Source organism: Hemicordylus capensis, chromosome 1 (assembly GCF_027244095.1).
Source record: "Hemicordylus capensis ecotype Gifberg chromosome 1, rHemCap1.1.pri, whole genome shotgun sequence".
In the NCBI taxonomy this organism is placed as follows: Eukaryota; Metazoa; Chordata; class Lepidosauria; order Squamata; family Cordylidae; genus Hemicordylus; species Hemicordylus capensis.
In genome coordinates this window covers 20,621,920-20,642,078 of record NC_069657.1, presented here as the reverse complement: position 1 = coordinate 20,642,078, position 20,159 = coordinate 20,621,920, and the positions used below count along the sequence as shown (strand labels likewise).

The following is a 20,159-nucleotide window of genomic DNA, read 5'->3' as shown; positions in this document are numbered from 1 at the left end:
TTCGCATTGGCTGGCCGACCTCCTAGGAGTAGCACCTGCGCATGCGTGAGCCGTAAATGATTATGGCCGCCGTTGGCCGCGGTCTTCATGGATGTTCGCGCTGTTGCGTAGAGCTGGGCTGGTGCTGCCCTCGCCTCTCCTCGGCTTCTGGGGGGCTCTCGCGCGCTGAAGGGCCGGAAAAACGGGGCGGGACGGCGGGCCCCGAAAGCCGGGTAATAGGGACGGGGGAGGGAGAAAAGAATAAAGAGCAGTAATCTCATCTCTCTGGTAACCGTCTTCGCACGCGCTGGAAGTTGGTGATAAGAGAACGCTGGGTGTAGATCCTGCACACGCGCCGCTTACTTGGGAGTAAGTCCCACTGGCTACAGAGGGGGGACATGGCAAGCATCCTCCTAAGAAAAGTGGGTTCCCACCCCAGCACCCCCCATTTCTGTTTCAGAAATCGTTGGGACCCAGCTCACTCACCCATAAGTGCACTTCACCCCTTTTGTGTCGTCCTCCGGTATTATTCTGGTGTTGTCACTGTCTTGTTTCCGAGTAAGCATGCATTAGGATAGAGTGGTCTGTATTGCTGCTGGGCCTTGTTTACTTATTTCTCTTCTTCCAAGGAACTGACCCAGGGGTCAAGAAATGTTGCCTGTGTTCATCACTAGTCAGACAAAAAAATTTGATCGCTGAGCTGTGTTGGTACATTACTCGTCAGGATTTGTTTCACTCGTCAGATATCATTTTTCACTTGCCATAGACTAGTGGACTTCTTGAGCCCTTGCTTATGAATATAGCAGCTGTTGAGCTGATAACCTGAAACTTGGCATGTGTGATCTGCCTGATGAGGTCCACAAATGTGCTTAATTTCAAGGAGATCTGATCAAAATTGTTGCAGCTACAGCAAGTTGAAAAGTGCTGAAAATTGACTCTCCCATAGCCTAAACCTTATCTAGGTGTATCCTCAGTTTCTTTCATATGTTGGTGAAAATGTCAGGCTTATCTGGATGGAGTGCCTTTTAATGGTTTAGTAAAGTTTTGAGCAGTGGTTAAAAAGTTATTAAGGTTTTCCTACCTCATTAAAGTCTAATAATACTGGCAAAGTTATTTAGAGCGTGTCTATTTTGGTAATGAAATGAAAATGCCGACATGTTTTGCCAGTACTCTGACAGCAGGGACAGCCAGTCAGTGGATTCTATTGCAAGTCCAATGCCTGTTCTTTTTAGTGATAGAATATGAACTCTTAAGGAAGCATGGGAGGAAAAAACATGGAATAGACTGGTGGGGAAAGCCAGTTGTGTGTTAGTAGCACTGTGTTGGATGGGGAACAGTGGTAGTTTGGTGGGGTGTATGAAATGATTTTGAAAATGTGGGCGTGCACACACCCAGAAACACAAACACACCACAAATGCACACATACAACATAAATGCAGAATACACACAGATGCAACACATGAGACTCAAATACATGCGCATGACACAAAAGCACACAAACTTACACATATAGCACAAATACACAATTGCACACAAACATGTATGCAACAGATGCAGAAACAGACAAATGCAGCATAGAAGTGCAAGGTGCAGGTGCAACACAACACAAATGCAGGTGCAAAACACAAACAGATGCAGTGCACACAACACAAACACAACACAAATGCTCACTTGCAACACAAATGCACAAACACACGCATGCAGCATAAATGCAGAAACACAAATGCAGATGCGACACAAAAACAGAGACACCACACAGAAACATGTAGCACTCTCCACACCTGTACCCACATGGAAACACAAATACACAGATATGCAACACAAGCATACACAACACAAACATGGGTAAATTGGGTAAATATATATGTGTGTGCGTGCAACGCAAGTACACCCACAAAGAAACAAATCCACCAACCAGATGCACGCACACACTTCCTTTCAAAGTTTCTTGGCTTTGTGGAGCTTGAGCCTGACTGAAATAGTCTTAACTCTAGTCTTGAACCAACAGGTTTTTTTGACCGTTGAATAGGGTGCATAAGCTCAACTCTGGCACTCTAGCCATTACACCACACTGGTTGCCAACTCTGACTGAAGCTCCAGCAATTTCCCCAGCAATATTTTTCACAATATGAAGCTATTAAAATCTCCAAGATTGCTTTCATTAGTTACCTTCAATGCCACTTGCTAGAGACTCCAGCTCAGTCACAAAGGATTGGCAAACCTATGCCTGATTAAGCCTGTTAAACATATGATAATGCTGGTTGATTAAACTGGAATATGTTTGCATAGCAGTGCAAAGTTTTGAAGGGTGGGGGGACACTGAGCACAATTCTGTACATGTTCACTTCAAAGTAATGCCCACTAGGCTCAGTGAGGCTCCCTAGTAAGTGTTTTAAAAGTGAAGCCTTAGGGCCAAAATATATGTTACAAGAAATCTGTCTTTTCACCTCTGCACGGTCCCCACCCCACTCCAGCAAATAGTATTTGAGAGAGTATTTAACCCTTTTCTACTGCACTGCAAACCATCAAAAATCACACCCCTATTGCTGCTGTTAGCTCCAGGAAGGAAGCTTCCATTGAACCTCTCGATCTTCTCATCAACAGAATACTGCTCCTCCTGTCACTAGGCAAAGCTTTCCTTCAATCTCTACTTCCTCATAATTTTCTCCTCTGCAATTTCCCTCGGGCCTCTTCTTCCTCCACCATTTCTTCCTTAGGTCTTTGTATTTGAGCCGAAATCCTGATCTATGCACGCTGCCTCTGTGGACCCTCTCTCCCTTACTTCCTTTGCCTTCTGTACCCTCTGTTCATTCAGCTTTCCTGCATGCCTAGCACCACCATCTTTTTACTGCTGCCATGTAGTCTCTGTTACCATACAGCCCCTCCTGTCCCTAGGCCCTTTCTGAAACATTTCCCCGCCAGTGTGACCTTCCACTTCCCTTGAAGCAGCTGCACTGTTTGTCAGCATTAAGTGGCATTTTCCTTCCCTCTCAAAACAGAATAGTTGTAAGCACTCAAGGACACCACAGCAGCAAAACAAAGGCAGAAGAATGATTTGCAGATTAACAACCAATTTTTAGTCTATGATGTGTGCCAAAATAAACACAAATATCTGCCTGTTCAGTCCAGAGCCCCTTATGCACAGACCTCCCAGTTGCATAGTATTCTTTGTTTATTTCATAAAATAAAGGTCTGTATGTATGGTTCTGCTCCATATATGTATTGCTTTGTATATGGAGTTGCACGTTTGTTAAAAAAAATAGGAATCACTGTGTAATGTATACCCTGGAATCCTGTACCTCCAGAAGTATTCCCCTTGTTCCTCTAATCTCAGTGTATCCCCAGTGAAAACAGCCTAGAGAAGGCTATTTGTGAAATATATCCCTAACAAGAGTCTGTATTTAGACTTGGTTCCTGCAGTTCACCCCAGTAAATTGTTAGTAGTATTTCTCAGTGAAACCATCACAAATATTATCAAAGACATTTTGAAAAGAAAGCTCTACATGAAGAAATATACATGTTTGTACTGAACAATATTTTGAATAATTATCCATTCTAACATTTGACAAACCAGAAGTGTGATACATTTTGATTTTTTAAAAATAATGCAGTGGTATTGCAAAAGATGACAGGGATGGGAAATGCCAGCACATGAAGGCCACATCCCAAATAGACAGTGAGGTGAAGGGCCAATTTGTGTATTAATAATAATTTACATGTCACTGCTCACAAATGTAGATGATGTCAGGTTTCAGTTGGTGGAGACAATGAATGTAGTTATAATATTCTTGCAGTTAATTCCTAGCAAAGTTTACTTAGAAGCTTTATTTCATTGTGGTTTACTTCCAAGTAAGTACTGCCTGTTTAGGATTGCAGCCTTGGTTTGAAAAGGTGGTTGTCCTAGTTTAAGTAATTATTGCATGGGTGGGGGGGCGGGGCGGGATTGATGTATGTATTTAGAAATGAGAATTTTACTCTGGGCTTGTTGTTTTATGGCATGTGTTAGCTTTTCTTACATTGCTTATTTTTGGAATCTTTGTAATGAGAGCTCTTAACTTTGTGTCTAATAGATTTTCATACTGAAATGGTTTATCGTGCTTTTGTGTGAAAATATATGCAGTAATATTATGGTTCATATCACTTTTTTCAAGACTTCAGGTTTTCGTCCTCCTTCACATTCTTGCCATGATTGGATTGGTCCTCCTGATCGATATTCAAACCTCCGACCAGTAATATTTCATATTCCTAAATATGAATCCTTGTTGGAACGAAGACTTAGAGAGCTTAGACAAGAAACTCAAGTTTGGAATCAACAATTCTGGGCAAATCAGAATATTTCTTTTAGAAAGGTGAGCACATAGAGGAAGTACAAAGCCACTTGGTGGTCCTGGGAATTAGAGTTTGCAGCTTGAACTGCTGAAAAGAGTCATCCAAGGAAAAATGTTTTTTAAAGTTGCCTTGTAGTGTGATTCTAAGGCCCAATCTTAGTGACATGTAATTCTTAAAAATAAAATAGGTTAACAAAAATGTGGTGTTTAAATTCTGTAAATCCCCAAAATGATATATTTTATGAAGCTTCAGTGGTATAACTATTACTGCATAGCCCATTTGTCATGAATAAGTTGGTCTTGTATAATCCTCTTCCAGTCTTGCAGCCATTTTACTCATATGTATCTAAATAGAGAACTAAACCAGTATAAAGTTATTGCAATGAGCTTCCTATATTCTAGATTGATTGTTTGCAGGATAGTCATTAAATTGTTTCCTGAAAATAATCTAGTCAGCTATTTAATATACCAGATGGAGTGGGTTCTAGGATAATTGGCTTGGGTTCAGTGAGCAGAAAGAGAAAATGCCTTCCAGCTAAGCTTGTACTCTAGTTAGGCCAGTGTCCCAGCTACGCCGGTCTAATGTCAGCTTAATGTAATCAGGATCCTATACCAGTGTCTCCTCTTTTTTAAAAACCAAACAAAACACTGCTCTTAATTGTTGAGGGAGGGAGGAATGGTTAGCTAAGATACAGCAATGTTGAAGGTGGGGTGGAACACAAGGTACATCTGTAGCATTCATACTTTGAGGCATAATATCACCCCTGCTTCACTTACCTGTCTGGGATGCGTTCTCCTTGCATCCTCCTTTAGGGATGGTAGAGTGGAAATTACAGTTGGGTGTTTTTTTATGGAGTCATCCTAAGATAGAGTGCCTGAAATAAGAATTCTGAGAAGACAAGTGTTAACAAAGTGGTCTTCCCTTATTAAAAGGTGGTTGGACTGTATCTCTTGGCCCTTGCCTATCTTGGCTTATTTCATCTGCCAGTTGTACTGTTGGAGAGGGTCTTGCAAATATTATAAATGCTTTACTGAGGGAGGGAAGGATACCTCCTTGTCTTAAAGAGGCATTATTAGACCTCACTTGAAGACACCTGTGCTGGATCCCTCAGAGTTAGCCAATTATAGACCCATCTCTAATCTTCCATGGTTGGGCAACGTGACTGAGTGCACAGGTGACTTTCAGCTCCAGGCAATCTTGAAGGAAACAAATGTCTTTTAAAAAGTTGTACACTGCCCAGAGCCTCTGGATGGAGCAGTTTATAAATGTAATAACTAATAAATAAATAAATTATCTAGACCCATTTCAACCTGGCTTATGAGCAGGCTATGGGGTTGAGACTGCCTTGGTCGGCTTGATAGATGATCTCCAATTGGGTATTGATATAAGGAATGTGACTCTGTTGATCCTTTTGGATCTTTCAGCAGCTTTCGATAGCATCAACCATAGTATCCTTCTAGGTCATCTGTTTTACAGTGGTTCAATTCCTACCTTTCTCGTAGATTCCAGATGATTTTGCTTGGAGACTGTTGTTCTACAAAGCAAGAGTTAATATATAGGGAGTAACTTATGGAGTTCCACAAGGCTCCAATGCTTTTTAACATTAAATCGCTGGGAGAAATGATCAGGAGATTTGGTGCTGGGTGCTATCAATATGCTGATGATACCCAAATCTATTTCTCTATATCAACCTCATCAGGGAATGGCATAATTTCCCTAAATGCCTGCCTGAAGATGGTAATGGGCTGGATGAGAGATAACAAACTAAAGTTGAATCCAGATAAGATGGAGGTACTGACTGTGGGAGGTCAGGAGATGGTTTAGATTTGCCTGTTCTGGATGGGGTTACACTCCCCCAGTAAGAACAAATACATGGCTTGGTGGTGTTCCTGGATCAAAAACTCTCTCTGGTTTCTCAGGTTGAGGCAATGACTAGGAGCGCTTTTTATCAACTTTGCCTGATATGTCAGCTACGCCCATTTCTGGCGGTAAATGACCTTATAACAATGGTACATATACTGGTAACCTCAAGATTACTGTAATACACTTTACGTGGGGCTGCCTTTGTACATAGTCTGGAAACTACAATTGGTACAGAATACAACAGCCAGACTGGTCTCTGGGCTTAACATGAAGGGACCATATAACACCATTTTTAAAAGAACTCCATTACTGTGTTTCTGAGCAAAATACAAAGTGCTGGTTATTGGCTATAAAGCCCTTTAACAGCTTGGGTCCAGGCTATTTAAGGGGGCCCTTTCTTTCCCTTGAACCCTGCTGCCTGTTAAGATCATCTGGGGAGCCCTGGTTACAGTTGCCACTGGCTCGTTTGGTGGCTACCTGGAACCAGGCCTTCTCTGTGGCTCTGGAATGCACTCCCTGTCAAAATAGGAGCTTATCCATCTCTGGCTTTTTAAACGTTTTTTTTTTTTTTTTAAAGTATAGGATTGCATGCTTTAGTACTGTTTGAACACTTGAGCAAGTTCTGGTGGAGGATTTCTTGCAGTACAGAGCCACAATGTATCAGGACAGAGGTGGTAGTAGAATGCAGTAAGCATGGTGAGTAAGATACAGGCTGTAGCATGTGAGCTCAAGTGGGCCTTAAAATTGTTTTGAAAAGAGCTTGGCCATAGTCTTGCCTAAGGGTTTGCACAAATGTAGGACCTCCTCTGGACTTGCCTTCTTCATGCAGTGTTCTTCCAGTAGGTCAGAAGCAGCTCCTTCTGTGACTGGGAAAGGCTTTCTGTTGGTGGAAGAGCACGTTTGCATTCCAAACCATTAAGTCTTACATGTGAAAGCACCCATGTGATGAAATGGTGCCAATTAATTAATGAGAAGCCTTTATTTCCTAAGATTTTTCTGTCTCTTTCAGGAAAAAGAAGAATTTGTTTGCTCCAGGTTGAAAGCCAAAGGTCTAGAACTGAGAGATGAGCGAGGTTAGTCATATTGTTATTTCTGCACATCAGAATAAATTTTTAAAGGAAAGGTTGACTAGCTTTTGGTTTTAAATTTGTTCTAGAGCAGATACTTGCACCACATTTGTAGTGCTAGACAGAAAATTCCATGACTTTTTTATATTGAATGTGGTCTGGGGTAATATTTGGTATGGCCTCCACACCCTTACAGCCTCTACAACTCTCCTGATGTCCAGAAAGGCAAGATTACCTGCCGAATCTTGGCTCACATCCCACCTCAGGCTCTGCAGGTAACTTTGCTTTCAGGAGTAAGGGTGTTGATCTTCTTTTGCACTGAACTATAGTTAGAGGGTTTTTCTCTTTCTATGATTGTTAGGGTTAACCAAAAAGCATATAGTTGGTTAATTGGTTGTTTTTAACTGTGTTTTAATTTTTAACTGTTTTAGTGTTTGGTTTTATTTCTGGTTTTATTCTTTATTTGTAAACCACCTTGAGGCAGTATATGAATGTAATAAATAAAAATAACCACAGCAGAAACCTGAAAAGACTGCATGTGGGTCATTTCTATGTTGCTCTGAATTTGCAGCAGCTTATAAAGGAGAGAAGAACTGACTCCCCTCCTCACTACTCATTGTTCAGCTTAGCTAGCTTTTACCAGTACTGCAGCTTATCATGTATTTGCCACTGCAACTCATTCTGTATATAGCACGTGTTAACTTGCAAAGGACTTTATAATCCTTACTGACCCTATTTCATAACAATCTCATTCCTTATTGCATATAGAAGAAGCTGACGGAGAGGTTATGACTTGCCCACAACCATACAAGAGGCCCATAGCAATAGCAAGATTAAAGCTTAGGTCTCCCAGATTCAGGTCCAGTTCATGTGAGCTCTGCAGTGTTGTGCTCAATGTTGCAAGGGATTTGCATTTAATGTCACGTACAGGCATCGTACAGGCATTAATGTCACGTACAGGCATTAATGTCACGTACAGGCATTTTGCTGATTTGGGAATCATGTCTTTTTCCCCCTTTTAGGCCAGAAAGTAACACTGAATGCAGAAGAAATGGCTGAATTTTACAAAGTTTTCTTAAGTAAAAACTTCAAAAAGCATCTGTACTATAACAGGTGAGAATATGTATTTATATATTCATTTAAATATGTTATGCTACTTTTTAAAAAGGTTAAAGTGGTACCACACACACACACACACGTTAAACTGCAGTAATATTTGGTGTTAGCAAAATAGAAGGTACAATCTATGCAAATGCTTAAGGAAAGGAAAAGTCTTGCAGCCTTTTTGAAAGGATAAGACAGAGAAAGCTTTCCTGATCCCTTCCAGGTGAAGGTTCTAAATTTGGGGGGATATAGCTGAAAAGGCTGACCTTCAGCACCTGGAGGCATCATATAGACTGCACTGATAGCAGGGCCACCTGACTAGATCTCAGTTGGCAAATTCATTCATCCAGGTAGAGACTGGCCTTAAGGTATGGGTGTCCCAGGCCATGCAAGGCTGAATCTTCTCCAGGACTCCTGGAACATCGTTTCTCCTTATTAGTCAAGTCAATCTTTTCCCTTGAGGTCTCCCTTTTAAACCCACTTTTTTAACTGAACATTATCTGAACTGTCCTAATCTTGCTTTCTGTTTCTCTACTGCCGCCTGACCCACCTTTGTTGCTCTGTCCGTGATCTCTTTTCCCTCCCCACTTGGAAGTCCTTGAGGCAGGGATCATGGTGCTTCAGAGTACGTCACAACTGCACATTGTGAACACTGAATTGTAGCAGCATGTCAAATGGTGCACATGGGGGTGGGGTGGGAGGAAGAAAAGAGAGACATTCTTCTATTTGCTTTTCTGATCTCTGTTGATAGCAGCACCTAAAATGCTAAAAGATTATTTAAGAACTAGTGGCTTTGTAGCCCGTTGGTTAACGGGCGCTAGTGGAGCTCTGCGCTCCAGACGTTCGCCGCCATTCCCTCTCCCGCCACCCCCCGGCGCCCGGGGCTCCGGCCGGGCCTGCCACTCACCGCCGCCCGCGGCTCCGGCTGGGTCCGCCACCTACCGCCGCCTGCGGCTCCGGCTGGGCCCGCCACCCACCGCGGCTCCGGCCTGGCCCACTGCTGCCCGGGCCCACCGCCGCATTGTCTTGTCTGCCGCCTCCTCCGGCGGCCATCCTGGGCGGCCAGAAGCGGCCGCCCCGAAGAAGCCGGGTAAGCGGTGGCACGGCCAGGCCTCGGCCATGGCTCTGCCGCCTCCTCGGCCGCGCCGCCTCGGCCAGTGTCCCCCGCCGCCGCTTACCCGGCTTCTTTGGGGCGGCCGCTTCTGGCCGCCCAAGATGGCCGCCGGGTGCTGGCGGTCCTGCCTCCCTGGCTCCTTCTGGCCATGCGCTTTGCGCATGCCCAGAAGAGGCCAGGGAGGCACGGACACACGCTTGGTGTCCGTCCACGGACGGACACCAAGCCTTTTATTAGATAGGATAATGTTTAACCAACGTATTTTGCACTTAACCTTACTTTTATATGTAACACTTGTATTTCACAGTTGGCTATCCAGTTCCTATCTTTATTTAATGGGGCTTTTAAAATAGAGTTATTGGCATGAAGAACAAGATTGAAGGCCTCCCATTTGATGGGAAGGGTCTGTTCACGGAACAAACGGAGGCTACAATGGAAAAGCTTGAAAAATTAAAGTTCGCTGCAGAGACTTTTACTTCAGCTTCTTCTTCCTCTTATGCGGCTAAATCCAAGACTTTCAACAGACCTCATTCCAGCTATAGACAGCAAGACCGTGGGGATTTTTAGAAAACCTTACCAACCATATCATAAGAAACACTACCAAAGAACAAGAACAATCAGGGCCAATGTAATAAACAGGTGGAGACCCAGAAGCAGCACCTTTGAGGTCAATCTCAGCCCATCACACTATCTATCATAAAGGGACTCAATTTCAGACTGGAAGTGACAGGAAGTACCCCGCGTGTGTGCACATATCAGCGCGCGAAAAAGGGGTACTTCCTGTCACTCCGGTCCGACGAGAGGACGAGGTGACAGGGAGGTACGCTGCTGCCCCACCAGACCCTTTTAGAGTGCAGCACCGGTGGCGGAAATGTGGCGGGAGGGCTAAGAGCGCCCCCCTCTCCGCCCTTAAAGGTATCTTTCCACCTTCGAACTGGCTGAACCACTTGTCATTTGAACCTGTTCGGAGGCCCATAAAAGGGCCTCCGAACAGGTTCGTGCACATCCCTAGGTAGAAGCTTGCATAAGGCACATCCATCTTCAGGGCCATAAGTTCACTCACCCTGTGGGCAGTTGTAATTGCCACCAAGAAGGCAGTCTTCAGAGAAACCAGTTTAAGGCTAGCCATAGCAAGGAGCTCAAAGGGTGTGCCTGTCAAAGCTGAAAGGACCAAGGATATACTCCACTGATCCAGTGGAGGAAACTGATTGGTGAGACCTTTCAGAAAGCTCTTGCAGCTGGGGTGAGAAAATACAGTCTTTTCATCCCATCCTAACTGAGATCGCTACTAAATGAGCTTTTTATGGAGACATTAGAAAGTAAGGAGGTCTTTAGCTTAGTTAGGTTTAGCAGGACCTAGCGGACAGTAGCTTTCAGAGGGCAAAAACCGTTTGAGGCTGCATAGCAAGTAAACTTCTTTCTTTTACTAGCATCATTTCTCCTAGTGGAAGGCTTTCTCTGGTTAAGTAAGATTGTGTTTAGAATCCTATTTTCCATGCTGTTAGCTGTAGAGTGGTCACCTCTGGGTGCAGTACTTAGCCGTTCTCACAAGACAGAAGATCTTGGTGCTGAGGAAGCCGCCTGTACGTGTGGTTGGACAATTTGAGTAGATGCGGAAACCATGGTTGCCGAGGCCACCATGGAGTGTTCAGGATGCATGTGGATACATCAGGATGTGTATCCCCCCCCTGCCTTTGAACTGGCCCCTGCTGGTTCTGTGCCAGTTCGGTGCACATCCCTACTTCTACTCAGATAAAGTGTTATTACATCCTGACATTACCTTCCTACCTAAGGTTGTGAAGGATTTTCACAAAACCCAAGACATCGTGCTACCTACCTTTTTCAGTTCTCTGAGTACAGCTCTGGAAAAGGCCTTGCATTACCTGGATGTCCGAAGAGCTCTTCTGCCTGTCAAGAACAAAGATGATTAGGAAGACAAAAAAGTTGTTTATATCCTACAAAGGAAAATCTGTCAGGCCTTGTCCAGACAGAGGCTATCCCATCAGCTAGTAGAACTAATCCTTTTGACATACACGTTATAAAAGGTTCAGCCATCTAAGTCCATCAAGGCACATTCAACCAGAGCTTACAGTGCCTCAGCAGCTACAGTGCCTTTATCTGGCATATCATTTAAGGACATTTATAAGGCTGCAACCTGGTCCTCAGAACAGCCCTTTGTAAAGCACTATGCCATTGACATGCATTCTGCAGTGGAGGCGAATTTTGGGAGATGTGTTCTCAAAAGGGTGTTATGACACTACTGCTCCCTCCTCCTTAAGAAGCTAACAACCCATTCTAATGGATTCAATGGATCATGCCCCAGATAAACAGGTTGCTCACCTGTAATTGATGATCTAGCAGTGATCTGTTGACATCCATTAGACCCATGCGACCCTCCCTTCTGCGGTAGTGCACAAGTCTGCTCCAAAGATGTTCAACTGCTCCAGCGGTCTCCAAGGAACTGAAGTGCTGGTGCTTCCTCCCACCTTAAATAGTCACATGGAGCAGGACGCAAGCGCCAAGAGGAGCTGTGGTACTCCACACTGTCAGGCTTCAGTGCAGGCGCAGAACCCATTCTAATGGATGCCAACAGAGTACTACCAGATCATCAGCTACAGGTTAGCAACCTGTTTTTCATATCCTGCTCTTCCTCCAAGACACCCAGAGCAGTGTGTGTGGTTGTTTATCCCCACAACAACCCCGTGAGGTAGGTTACACTGAGGGATAAGTGGCTGGCCCAGATTCCCCCAGTGAGTTTCATGTCTGAATGGGGATTTGAATTCAGATCTCCCCAGTCCTAGCCCAACATTCTAATCACAACAACACCTTGGCTCTCTCTCTCTATTAGACACTGTGCATCTGAATCTCTGATTCTGACAAACATGTACCCTTGTGACACCATGCAGAGATGTTCATGCCCAGCACAGCCTACCTGTACAGTACCTGCCATTTCTGGCTGGGGCAGTGGGGGGGTACTTTTTTCCACAACTGGAGACTGTGAGGATGACAGGAAAATGCACAGGCACATCTGGGAACTGTAGTCTTGCCCAATGCTTTCCCCATAAAAATAAAATGAAGATGAGAACTGGATGGCTGACCAGGTGAAACCAAGTGTTGTACATAAGGCTGGGGTCCTATTTCACTGCTGGCAGGTTTGTTTGTTTGAAAGATTTCTATCCCACAGCTTACAAAAGTTAATGTTAACAATCAAATCACCACCGTTAAATATCTGTCTATCTAAAGCCTGCCTGAATAAAACAGTCTTTATCAGATGAGGATCAAGGGGCCAGAGGCAAGAGACATTGTTATAGACAAACAAGAATTGGAAGGCCAGAGGCAAGAGACATAATTAAATTCAGGTTGATGCTCGGATACTGGACTGGCAAGGCAAGACTAGACTGTGCTGCTACCCAGTCAGATGAGTTGCTCAGCCAATAGACTCAAGGTTGAAGAAACTGTTATATAGAACCAGCCAGGCCCCCACTGGTTCCTCAGATCACCTGAGTTAAGAGCTGCAATACCAGCTGCAGCCATAATGAGGGTGGTGCTGTAGCACAGCAGAGATCAGGTCAATAGTTCCCTCTCCCTGGGAGTTTCCTTGGTATTATATCTGCTGGCAAACCATAGTTTCTGGCATTGCTCAGAGGCTACTGTTTGCACAGCATCTGGGAATCCTTGGGCAAGGTGGGAAGAGAGAGACAGCAGGAGAGAGGGCAAGAACATATCTCTTGCCTGTGGGCTCCCCAGAGGCATCTGGTGGACCACTGTGTGAAACAGGATGCTGGACTAGATGGGCCTTGTGCCTGATTCAGCAGGGCTGTTCTTATGAGAGGGATACTGCATAAGCCATGATTTGCCTGTACATCTGGGCACAAATCATCATTTGACATCTAACCTATTTTTAGTGTAAACTGATTTGGCATTGCATCTGAAGCAACTCACCATCAAAAAAAATGACATTGTGTGTTGCTTAGGGGAATTATTTCCCTTATACTAGCTATTCATGAAAATAAGTGGGCCCTAGTTTCAAGTAAGAGTGCAAACTTATATTACTTAAATGCAAAATCCTTTATCGGTGTCATACTTCACAAAAACCTTTAAGGGAATATATGCTTCTTAATAAGAAAAAAATTCATTTCTGAATAAATATTTTCAATTAGATCAAACCATTTGATATGCTAAGCCAAATCTTCTGTAGATGTTTTTTTTGTTTAGTTTTTGAACATGATGGAACAAGTGTTCCTAGAGTTGGAAATACTGGGATGCCCTTAAGCTCTTTCCTAACTGTACTGATACATGATTATATTATCATAGCTTATATAACTATAGCTATGTCATCAAATTGCTTTAAAAGCCTATTTGCAATATGTAATTCCACTTGCTTGGAGCTATGCATTACACATATGGATTGCACAGTAGGGCATCTTCCTGACTTGACATTTTTAAAAAACAGAAATGTTCTGAGGCAGTTTTGCTTTAATTGGGCAAAGAAACGGGAGAGCAGTGTGCTCCAGAACAAGATTTCTCAAAATCGTAAGACTTTTCACTGTCACCAATAACACTACCTTTTGTTTTGTTTGCTGGTGTGTTGCCTTGCTTCTGGAATATAGGGATTGGTACAAACGAAATTTTACCATCACATTCCTCATGGGACAAGTGGCATTTGAGAATGCTTGGAAGAGACTCAGATTGAAAAAGACAAAAGCTAGAAACTAACAGATTGCAACAAAAACTTTATTTCATAGAAGGCCTTGCTATTACCAGAACCTAAATGGCACCCTTTACTGTTCCTTGGACCATTATATTTGAAGCATCAAGAATGAAATGGGCCTTTCAGTACATAGTCACCACTACTATCTACAGCACCTTATGTTATCTACTTGGTTGAAAGCTAATATGGCAGTATGAGAACTCTGTCTAATAATGGCATCTTTATCTCTGATCTGAAAAATCAGTCTGTATTCTTCAGTGTAGTAGTTGCCATCTTGATCTGCAAGCTGGTATGTAGTAAAAAAAGGAGGGCGCACACAAGTTACATTATGGTTTCTTTTGAAAAGAGAAATTTCAGATGTACATAGTGTTATTATAACCAAAGATAAGTGGTGTAGATAATGAAAACATTAATGCAAACCCCCCAGTTTTTAACTATTAGTGTAATTCTTTCAAGTATCACAACAGAATACAAAACTAGACATTTAGAACCAGTTCATAATAAGCTGCAATTGTACAGCCTTCTTAGCACCAATCAAGTAAATTATCTTTTTGGCAACTCTTATTAGGAGACTTTAGTGTGCTGTTTGATTTAATTTTAATTATTTTCTTATATTCCAACTATCAGTCATCTTGCCACCAAGATAGTGAAAGAAGTGATTGTAAATATGTCCAGGGCTGTAGCAGAGCTTGTAAACATGGGTTCATATTTCTAATTACTTTTAGATATCAGTAGGTGCTTTAAAAAAAAATTCCTAGAAAGCTAAAGCTTCAATGGTCTTATTTTACTTCAGAGGGACTGCAGGGGCTGAGTTACTGGTCTGTCACCCTGTTTAACAACAATCTAAACGGCCAGACATTGTGCATCAAGCCAGAATCTTACGTCTCAAACCAGTTAGACTGCCTAGATGAAGTGGCCATGTTCTTGTGTTAAACAGCATTCAGATAGCAAATATCACCCAATCTAGTACATGGAAGGACTGCAGTGAGCAGCATCCAGCCCTGATATCTTTTTAGTCAGATATGTCTCTGTTGTTGATTTTTAGGGAAACCTGCATCATGCTCTTCCCTCGCATTAAGCTCATCAATTGTCAATCAGTTTTTGCATTCTCAGGCCCATCCAAAGTCATTGAAGGGCACAAACTCTGCTTATGTTTTTGGTATTTGTAGGGGCAGAATTCATATATATATTACACTGACGTAGCCTTGAATTCTAAAGGATGTTGTTATCTATCGGCGAAGTAGCAAATTCTAGCCCCTAGTAGAAAGCCATGTTAACAAATTTGCCAATCTTCTGGGATTTTGTGAGGAAGGGCGTAAACTAGTTTTGTCTTCTAATTTTCATTAAGAATTACTGAAGATATGCAAGACAATCTGACCTTAAAAAGAAAAAGAACAGTTCCAGTTTTCTCTCCTGATCAGATTCTTATACTGTAATTCTTACACTGTTGTAAGAATCAGTGCTGTGGTTTTTACACTGACTTAATAGCCCTGTTTTAGAACACTCATGTAGTAGTATGTACGCTTTTAAGTCAAAAAGTAAAAGCATGCTGGTGCATTATATTTCAGGAGGAGCAAACATGTAAACCTGTATACCCAAGTTAATTACCCTGATTAACCTGGATTATAGGTTTTGTTTTTTCATTAGTGAAGGAAACCAATGATAAAATGTCTAACTAAATTATAGCAAAACATTCTATAAACACTAGCATTTTTGGGCTGATGCTGGTTATCAGATGCATTTGGTAGACTTGCAGCCATTCAGCTTACATAATACAGTAACTTTGAATTATTCATGACTGAGCTAGAATTGAAACACTATCCCCTTAGTTTGGGGGGATAATTAGCGGTAGCCCACACCTGCTTTTCCTCCACCACTTAGCTATTTATTTATTATATATAGTAAGAGGTCTGCAGAACGGCATACCTCCAGGAAGATGGTGATTTTATACCAAGATGAAATAAGATGATACAAAATGCTTGAAAACTTGAAATTATTACATTGATTTGTCATTAATTGTTTATAAGGAATATTGTATATTTTAATGGAAGTCTCAGTTATCAGATTTACCGAATTGCAGCCACATTGGAATTTGCAAGAATGTAAGGTGAATTTGGAATTAATCGTATTATTGTTAATAAATTTTTTCATTCAAACAGTTTTTTGTTTTCTTGAGTTGAATTTATTTACTCTAATATCATGAATGATGGAACCATTTAATCTCAACAAGGGTTGTTTTTTAGCCTATTTTATTTAAGGAAAGTAAGCTTATGGGATCATCCAGCTGTGTCCGTGTCCGTCTGTCCATCCATCTGTCCCCATCAACTTCACAATGCCCGGACTGATTTAAACCAAATTTGGGACAGTTGTAGGGACACCTCAATGGTGTAGTTTGTGATGATGCCATCCACCCCAGTTCAAGATGGCGGATGTGTGAATGTTTTTGACGGAAGTGGGCTAACGTGAAGATGGTAATTATCCATTAAGATTATTGTGAAAGGAAAGTAGGCAGATTAGTTCTTACTAGAACTTCTTGGGTGTGTGTTTTTAAAATAATCTTAAAAATTAAGATTATTGTGAAAGGAAAGTAGGCAGATTAGTTCGTGTGTGTGTGTGTGTGTGTGTGTGTGTGTGTGTGTGTGTGTGGTTTTTTTAAAATGTGTCTGTCTTTCTCTGTTCACAGTTTTTGGCAAAGTATTTTAATTTTAATTTTATTTAACATATTTTTATACCTCCCAAAACTTAAGTCTTTGGGCGGTTTACAACAAAGTGGTTTACAACTTCTAACCTATTCCAGGATAGAAGTTGGAACCAATGGCTGAGTTCTGAACTTTAGCAAAAAATACATTAATAGATCCCCTTAGTAAGCTGTACAGATGTATTAATGTTGGCTGTGTTGACATGGGGGCAAATATATTGTTAGTTTTGGGAGCCGTTATATGATTTGTGGAAAGAACTATGTACTCCAAAGTCCCTCTTCAGTTCTGTTCATTCAGTTGTGTGCAGAAAGCATTGAGAGGAGACTTTCATAGCTTCTACTGAAAAGGGTGGTTACTTTGTTATACATGGATTGAAGCTTCAGTGATGCCTGCAGAAATGTAGGGAAAGTTATAAAACATGAGATTCAAAGATCAAATAGTTAATACCTTGACATTTGTAATCAATTGCATTGCAACAGATCACATGTGTTTGCCAATCTAGTCTTGAATGAGTATTTACTGGTTACCTGAATAATCAATATTAGGTATATACATAATGTACATCTGATAGATTTTGTCTAGTGTAAAGAATATCCTTAATCCTAAAAGAATGTGTGCTTTCTACTACTTCCCAGAAAGCTTCTTGCACATCTTGAAAGAAAAATTCGCTAATGGTGCCTAAACAGTTACTGCCATTAGATTTGAATGTACAGAGCAGCTTCCAAGATTTGCTTCTAGCTTCCACTTGAATTAAAAAGTGCCAGACTTAGTGCCTGCACATGGATCAGTATTCTCTCCAGTGGCGAGAATGTGCTTTTGTTCAGCTGTTTCTACATTTTCCAGAAACTGAATACAAACTTTTAAACCATATTTTAAAATTGGCTTTTGCAGTCGGTCTCAAGTGTTGGAAAGCAGATTTGTGTGTGTGTGTGCTTGCCCACTGGAATACAAAGATTGTATTCTGAATCCCCAAGGATTCTCAGCACCTCTAAAAAGCATTTTGTGTTTGAATGTATAATTCATGGTATTCACAAGGATTCGAGGTAAATACTTTTCAGGAAGAGCAAACTGGAGATACTGGAGATATTGGAGCAAGCTAGAGATACAAACTGGAGATACAAACTGGAGATACTGTCCTTTAAAGCAACCATGTCCTCACATTGTTTTCCTCCACAAAGGGTTGCCTTCACTCCAGGGGTGTAGCATCTATTGGACAAGGGGGGACAATTGTCCCTAGGCCCCCAAGGCCCCTCAGCCAGTCCGCCCTCTCTCCTGACCTCCTGCTTGCCCTCCTGCTCGCTGGCCAGGTGAACTAAGCAGCCTGCAAGCTGGTGCAGCTCCTTTCAGTCTCTGCCTCTCAGCTGTTCAGCAGGTGGGTGGGGCTTCCGTGCAGGCCTCACTGAAGCCTGAACTCTAGTGCCAGCAGGCAGGCAGCAAAGAAGGAAGGCGGCAGGGTGGCCAGCACTGGCTGCCCTTGCCCACCACAGCTCTGCCCAGCCTTTGACTCCTCAGGCTTAGTAATGGAGGTTTGATGTGATTTGCTTTTTGTGGTTATTCCCCCCTCCTTGAATATTTAGGGATTGGCTTGCCATAGGGCTTTGATATGGGCAGGGGGCGTGTAAGGGAGATTGAGAAGGCTCTGAATATTTAATCTGAAATAGATTGAGGGATTTGCTGGTTATATATAAAATTTTAAAAATCATCCCCAAAAAGTCCTATAAGTGGCTTGTTTCATGGCAGAACATTACAAATATGTCTGGAACTGAAGCCCCACCTTAGACCATCATTCCACCCCCATATGGAAGAATCTGCCCTTCGCCTTCATAAAAAGCACCCTGCTTTCTGCCCCAGCCTTTAGATCACCTGGAATGACCTGGCATATGGCTTTGGTATTGAGCAGAGATGTAGGGCAGGGTGGGAGGAATATTTAAATTGAAGTGGATTGGACAAATTGTTAATTTTTTAAAAAATTAAAAAACCATTTTTTAAAAGACCTGTAAGTGGCTTGTTAAATGGCAGAAAATTACAAAGTCCTTTTAGGTTTCAGTGAAATGTACTTCCAGCTAAATGTGGCTAGATTTGCTGCCTGAGGCTGCAATTCTCCACACACTTACCTAGAAGCAAACTTTACTGAATTTGTTAGGATTTCTGAGAAAACATACATAGGACCACACTGCCTGGTTGTAAGTCTCCGTTGTTAATCAGCAGCGAGGGGCCCATTTTAAAATCTTGTCTCCAGGCCCACTCCAACCTTGCTATGCCCTGCTTCACTCACTCTCGTCCTTCCTCCTCTTCCTCAGTGCCAGCCCCTACTCATCCTCCCGCCCACTTGCCACCTGATCGTGTCCTCAGAGATCAGGTGGCGAGTGGGATTTTCCCACACTGAAATTCCCTTTGCAGGAATCAGGTGTCCTCTTACTGTGCCCGACTCACTTGGGACTGACCTGCTGCTCCCAGCCATTGTCAGTGCAGCTCTCAGCACCATCAACCTCTCCTTTTTAAAATAGGCCCTGACATGCTAGACACACCCGGTGGGGGGCGCGGGAGGACAGACACTCCTATCTTGCAAGAGCTCCTCCTCCTGTGAGAGCGCTGGATAGTCCATCCAGGATGGAGGCGAAGCCAGGGTTGGTGAGAAAAATCTGCTTTCCAACATTTGATTAAGACCTACTGCAAAAGCTCTTGTGCAGCAGCCGCCACCGCCAGGCTCGTCGTGTTAGAGATAAATAATATTTAAAGTTTGAGCCTGGAGCGCCAAACCTGTAAGGGCAGGCTACTTAAATATATATAGTAGAATATTTCATGAGCTAAGTAACTCATGAAAATACTCTGCCATACTCAATATAGCTCAATATATTTATCTACTAATTTACATTTCTAGCCTGCCATATACCCAAAGATCTCAGAGTGGGTTACAATAAAACCAATATAAAGCATAATTAAAATTCAACATCATAACATCAAAAATAAAGTTAAAAAATGCAGTGCCTGCGAGGGGAGGAACCACTACATCTCTAGTCAAAGGCCAGGTTAAAGAGGTGTGTCTTTATTCTCCAGAATGTACACAATGTTGGAGCTTGGCGCACCTCAGAGGGGAGGGCATTCCACAACCTAGGGGCCACCACAGAGAAAGCCTTCTCACGTGCCCTTACCCCTTTAACTGCTGGCAATGGTGGCACCACCAAGAGGGCCTCTCCTACAGATCTTAACTGATGGACAGGTCTCTGTGGGAGAAAGCGTTCCTTCAGGTATTTGGGGGCCAGGTGGTTCTGGGCTTTATAAGTCAATGTTAA

At 42.6% G+C, this 20,159-nt stretch overlaps 1 protein-coding gene across 3 annotated transcripts; it reads left to right on the top strand.

Moving 5' to 3' along the window:
• The first annotated feature begins 4 nt into the window (after positions 1-4).
• Positions 5-16,328, top strand: LOC128339124 (cytochrome c oxidase assembly factor 8). Of its 3 annotated transcripts, none has more exons than XM_053282715.1 (5): positions 7-212; positions 4,131-4,328; positions 7,181-7,244; positions 8,261-8,351; positions 9,764-9,925. In XM_053282715.1, exons 1-5 carry the CDS (start codon positions 57-59, stop codon positions 9,807-9,809), a joined length of 555 nt encoding a protein of 184 aa, XP_053138690.1. In that variant the 5' UTR covers positions 7-56; the 3' UTR covers positions 9,810-9,925. The 3 variants fall into 3 exon arrangements, with proteins under 3 accessions (XP_053138691.1, XP_053138690.1, XP_053138685.1); XM_053282710.1 differs by lacking the exon at positions 9,764-9,925 and adding an exon at positions 14,067-16,328 and having other exon boundaries at positions 10-212; XM_053282716.1 differs by lacking the exons at positions 8,261-8,351; positions 9,764-9,925 and adding an exon at positions 7,435-7,588 and having other exon boundaries at positions 5-212.
• The last annotated feature ends 3,831 nt before the right edge of the window (positions 16,329-20,159 follow it).